Source organism: Lissotriton vulgaris, chromosome 9, assembly GCF_964263255.1.
Source record: "Lissotriton vulgaris chromosome 9, aLisVul1.2, whole genome shotgun sequence".
In the NCBI taxonomy this organism is placed as follows: Eukaryota; Metazoa; Chordata; class Amphibia; order Caudata; family Salamandridae; genus Lissotriton; species Lissotriton vulgaris.
In genome coordinates this window covers 244,593,488-244,599,487 of record NC_141697.1, presented here as the reverse complement: position 1 = coordinate 244,599,487, position 6,000 = coordinate 244,593,488, and the positions used below count along the sequence as shown (strand labels likewise).

The 6,000-nt window shown below is 39.0% G+C and overlaps 1 protein-coding gene across 2 annotated transcripts in view; it reads right to left on the bottom strand.

The window, feature by feature from the left end:
* Positions 1-4,545: 4,545 nt before the first annotated feature.
* The window catches only part of FERMT2 (FERM domain containing kindlin 2), a 658,554-nt gene continuing 657,099 nt past the window's right edge, over positions 4,546-6,000 (bottom strand). For both annotated transcript variants that reach the window (XM_086937426.1, XM_086937425.1), the window contains one exon: positions 4,546-5,763. In XM_086937426.1, the coding sequence (XP_086793552.1) occupies positions 5,590-5,763 (174 nt within the window). In that variant the 3' untranslated portion in view covers positions 4,546-5,589. The remainder of the gene's footprint in view (positions 5,764-6,000) is intronic.

Sequence of the window (6,000 nt, the reverse complement as noted above, 5' to 3'; positions counted from 1 at the left end):
GTATTTTTGGGGGATTTAATCAACAATTTTGGATTTTTTGGGGTGTTTTCCTAAAAACTTAAGAATCAAAGGAAAAGTATACAGGTAACTTTAGGAATTAAAGATAATTCCAAAAACAAACAAAAATAAATAAAAAGAACATCTGTGGATGCGTTGAGCAGCACAAATAGCATCCACCAACTGCTATCCATAGCAAACTATTTTTTGCACTTGATGCAGCGCTGCTCCAAAAAGGCAAAGCCCTTATAACTATAGGAGGTTGAGATGTTAACTCTCCTGATGTACCTGCTCCAGCTGCTGGTGGATTTAGAGCAGCTCTCCTCACCTCCTCCCGAGCAAGATTATGTGGATGTAGTGTACGCAAATGCTTGTACATTGAAGCAGTGCCGCAGGAGTACTTTTATCACTTCCTCTTGAAAGGACCCGCTCACAAATCTTGCAGGTGAGATATCAGTGATGTCACTGACCATGTCATGAAGGATGTAATATGCAACATCATCAGCAATGCATTGTGGGCGCATGAGTTATAGTTAGCATAACTAACTAAAATGGAGGAAGTTCTATGGTTTTGTACGAGTGAAATGTCCAGCTAACTAATACACCCCTGCAACCTATGGTTTTTTCAATGCATATATCAGCCAGGTAGGAGCAGATTTTGAAGGAGCTGGTGATATAAATAAATGCATTGCACGTTCTAAAAGACCTGGAATCAAGTAGCAATCAAAGGTCTAGGTGATGTCCTGTGACTCAAAAATAAATGAGGTAGTGGTCTCGGGAGTAACTACAGGCATGTAAAGCTTTGCAGCTCATCAAACCGGCAAAATTATTACAAAAGAGAAGTAAGAAAGTCAGTGAGTAGTCCCTGATGGAGGATCAGTCAGTAGTGTGAGATGAACCTGAAGGGGTCTGTGCATTTCCTATAGGTACTGATGGAGCCTGCCCTTTGACTTCTCCGTCTAAGGCGCTCTGGAGAACGAGATCTTTGAAATCTAGATCTACGGAGTTCTATCCTTTATCGTGGAGACTTCAGAGCAGACTCTGGTAGCATTTAAGGGACCATTGGTGACTATGTTTGCTGTGGTGACCTTAAATGTAGAGGAGTAGCAGGAGGTGTTGAGAAGAAGATCAGTGTGGTGAAGGGGTCAGTGAAACTGACCACAGGTGTTACTTCTCTGGTGGGTGTTTTAGGGCAACGGAACCAGTCTAATGATTGCTTCTGAGAAGCAGAAGATGGTCTTGCTGTAGGTCTCGACATTGATGGAGGTTCTTCATGTGTCAACGTTCATGGAGGTGGCTTTGACATCGACCTACTGTGTCTTTGATGTCATAGATGTACCAGGTTTCGTTGGTTGACATGTTGGCGTACTACCTTTTCAATGTTTAAGGCCTCGACGTTGAGTGGAAATGCAGTATTTTTGCTTTCCTTCTATGCACTTTAGATCTACCTCTTGGGTTGTTCCGTGAGCGTTTGAAAGACGCAGAAGTGGATGGCAAAACTTCTTTGCCGCTTATGCCATCCTGCAGCTGCTTCCTGAAGTCTCCCCTGCAGATAGTGCAGCTGATCTATTCTTTAGGGTCCTCCTGGACAATTTGTGACAATGTCTGCAGTCTTTAGGACGGCGATTCTTTGGAAAGTATACTATACAGAGATCCTGGGGATCTGGCTGGGCTTTTATTACTGCCATAGGCAGTGCACATCAAAAAAAGTGAAGGCATTCTTAATAAATAAGATTGCAGTTAGAAAACAGGTGAAAATCTCTCTAGACTCAAGGGAGATCAAGTGGGGTGGTTTAAACCAAATGTTAAAAAAATAATGTAAATAGAGAAAGGCAAAAAAGGCTGAGTTCACTGCTCCAGGATATATATGTAAAAACAAGGACCCCCTGACAATAAAAGTCTTCTAGGACAGGGAAAAAACCATACTGCTCCAGGATCCTGCCGCCAGAAGCCCAAAAAAAGTAACGGACGTGTCACCTCTGCAGTATGATGTGACAAAAGAGCAATGGAGGCCTTTAAAGGCACAGACTAGCACTGCCCGGTATTCCTCTAATATTCCCTTTTTCCAAGACGTTTGTGGGTGATATTTTAGTCACTTTAGGTGTAGTGACTATTTGCTTTAAGGTTTATATTTGTTTTTAAAAAGGAAAGCATGTAATATGGCCATTTCTAGCCTTCCTTATGCTACAAGCCAACTGCTTTTATTTTTAAATATTTGCAATTCTTTCTTACCCTTTCTCAATTCTTTTATTTCATTTTTTCTTTTTCTCCATGTACTTTTTATTTCCTCCCCTCTTGATTTATTTCCAATTTTTGTTCCATCTTTCTTTCTCTGCTGTTTTTTCTCTTCTTCCCTTCTGCCCCTCTATTTCAGTCTTCTTTCTTGGTCTCCATCTTTCCTCTTAGTATTCTTTGTCTATCTAGTTATCGCACTTTTTCCTTTTTTCCATTTTCTTCCTCCACTACTGTCCTTTTCTCCAGGACTCTTTTGGTTTCTTTCTTGTTTTCTTTCTAATCTTTTTTCATTTTTCCTTTCCAATCTTTTCTAGTTACTTAGCTCTTGCTTTTCTGTTTCTCTGCTGTGCTCTTCCTTCTTTTTTCCACTTCTTTCTTGGTCATTCTTACATCTCCTTTCATTCATTCAGTTCAAAATTTTTCTTCATCCTTCACCTTTCTCATTCTTTCCTTTGTCACTCTTTTCTATCCATTTTCTATCACTGTTGCTTTTTTTCTGTCATTCTTTTCTGTCTTTCTTACTTCTACTTCTCTCTGCCTCTCCTTTTCTCTAACATTCTGTCTTTCTCCCTTTCGTGGTCTCAAGAGCAAATGGACAAAACTAATCCATAGAGACTAAACCTTTTGCATTACAGCTCCTGTGCTTATAATGATGTATGCTCCCTGTAGCAGAATTAGGGTACTCTAGGAGCAGTGTTTAGGTTATTTGGCCTCTGTGTACAATCCTAAAATATTTCCAGGGATCATAAGGAGATCCAACAATACCAAAGGTTGGAGACCCCTTGTTTTATACCTTAACTGTGCATTAAGATGTATGGAGCAAGTGGCTGCCCTTTTCAGCTCAGTTCTTCCGTTGTTATACTTGACAGAAAACAGTGCTTTATTATTTTATTAAAAATCAAACGCAATCTATTGTGTTGTATCTTTTTCATTCTGGCTCAGAGCATGTACAAGGTTAATCTGTTAGCAGATTTCTAGTGGAAATGGAGCAAATAATACAAAAATGATTCTCTTGATAATGCAATGTGAGCAGCAGAAAATGACAATTTAGCACACGCAAAGTACCTCCTTGCCTGCACATACATTAAGCTAAAAATCTCATGTTAACAGAGTAATGACTAAGGCCTAGCGCATTTATGAAATCACTCTTACGTTTCGTGCAAAAAATAAACTCGCATCACATCTTGTGACACATTTTTAATACTATCAAACATACAGAAAAAGCATGTTACCCATAGGACAATTTCAAGGTTGCCCTCCTTTTGTTTCCTCCACCTAACCCCATAAATCATTTAATGAGAGCCATGTGTGACTCACAACAGAAGTTTGGGAACAAATCTGTATTCCAAGAACGTCTAGTGCTGATAAGAATAGTAGTTTTAATAAACGCGTCTCTCACAATTTACAAAATGTTCATGTACATCTGAAGGCTCACAGTGGTGCCACTATGTGGGATCCAGTCACACAAGGGCTATTGAACATCTGAGTTGCACCTTTAAACCTGTATGGGCATGTTTAGAGCTTGAACACTTATGTAGAGCCAAGAATGAGAAACTGTTAAATCAAAAAGTATTTTAAGTTTGTTGAATTGCTGTACATGTTTACTAATGGTGTTTGAAAGCACAGCTGCAAAAACTATACTTTAACCCCATAGCTGCTGCCGACGTTCAGCGGACGTCGCTTGCACTAACTCAGTAGTGCTGCGCACGTCCGTTGAACGTCGCGGCCCCGCCTGCTCAATAGAACGTTCCGCACTAGCGTGGAACGTTAAGCGCAGGCAAGGGGTTAATTTCTTTTTTTTTTTACGGACAAAAAAATACAAAAAGCAAATCAATATATACCACGGAGCCAGATCAACAGGGTCCATGCCCGCGGGAACTTTGTTGGAACTTTCGATGGACTTTTAACAATGCCCCCTGGGCGGATACCAAAACTGTTTGTACTTACCTCGGTGCACGAGCAACCCTGGCCGATGCACGGTGGAACGGTCATATGCAGCTATAGAGGAGTCTGCCCCTGGTATCACCCCTTCGGCCGTCACCTACCCAGCCGGTCATCTGACATTGTTTTCCTAGTTTCCCCGTTGTGTTTCCTTCCCTCCCCATCATCCTCCCTCTGTGATTCTTTGATTTAATTGATGTAACTATGTAACCTGTAACTCGCCGATCCTCTTGTAAAGCGCTCTGATACCTCCGGGTCTAGCCAGCGCTATATAAAACTTGTCAAATAAATAAAATATAGTTTGCATGAGATGCCAACACTTACATGAACTTAAACTACTGAACCTCAAATCAGAAATGCAGGAGACTGTACTAAATAAAATGTTTTCCTTTTATTTCAAATTAAATGCATTAATAGCCTTTAAACCAGAATACAACACCATACAGGTAGCACCTTGAAGGCTAGGTCTGGTGATTTGACACCAATCTTAGTGCTTTCTTTGCATGATTACGGTCAGTTACAACTGTTATATCTAGTATTTCACAGAGATAATACTTTATTTGAATATAATAACAATTGTCCAACAAATTGATAAACACGTTAAAAGGTTAAGGTACTTGATGCGGACTGCATGGTAATTATGATCACCACTTCTTTAATAAACAGGTGCACAATTCATTAAAAATAGCAAGTTAATTGATGCAGAGACTTCAGATCCCTATATCATTATAGCTGGATTGTTAGGCACTTTAAAAAAACTGTACAATTTGTATAAAAGTTGTGTTTTTTACATTAGTTACACAAACATGTATACTTCATATACTTCATCATTTAACTCACAAGTTGCATATCTGAGGAGACACAGAACTATGCTGGTGAATACTAAAATGCTTTAATACTATATGGTGTAAAAATAAGAGAAACCTACATGAAAAGAAATGCTAACCAGATATAGATAAAATATGCTTATACAAGGCGGCATTAAAACCAAGCACTGTGTAGTATACCTTCTAAGCAACTGTGACAGCTTAAGTAGTGTAGTACTATCGAAGGCAAGAGGCTTCAAAACACAAGATCAAATTTACAACATTAATAAAAACATGCCTTAAACATGATAAATAAACTTCATATATAAAGCCCTGAAAAGTCATAATAAATGGCTTAGATCGCTTATGATTTGGCTAGCTTTAGGACATTATTCAGATGTCCATTCTGTTGGTCCTGTGAGATGGTCAAAACAGAACTTGCAACAAATCATTAAAACATTTTAAATGAAGTGCTCATTAGTGCACATACTGTACATTCGGTAGAATTAACGGATCTCCTTAGGCAAAATGTTCCATGATTGGATATGTCAAGCTTACATTATTAAGCAGCGTACTTCAAGAAAATAATGGAAAACATAATGGTTACAGCTTACAGCCAACCACTAGTAAGTTTGTAAAACATCTCTTCATCTAAGCTTTCGTTCTGGTCTTTGGCGCGTGTTGACAAGAAGATATAGCCACCAATGAATTCATGAACCACTTTGCAATCAACTTCGGTACATATGAAAGACAGTCTCATTTCATCCGCAAACTCCACGGTAACCTGGGCAAGAAATAATTGTTTAGTTGAAAAAAGTAGAGCAAAATTGTTACAAACAAATCTCAAAATGATGTGTACCTCTAGGTCTAAGGTAATCTGAAATAAAAATGCAGCCAAACACATTTTAATTTCAATCTTCTACACATTTTAAAGCCATGCTTTATCAACTTTTTGAAGAGGTTAGGATGGAGAGGATGTTGACAAACCTAAAAACTACTGTTCGGTTCATCGTCTCCATTG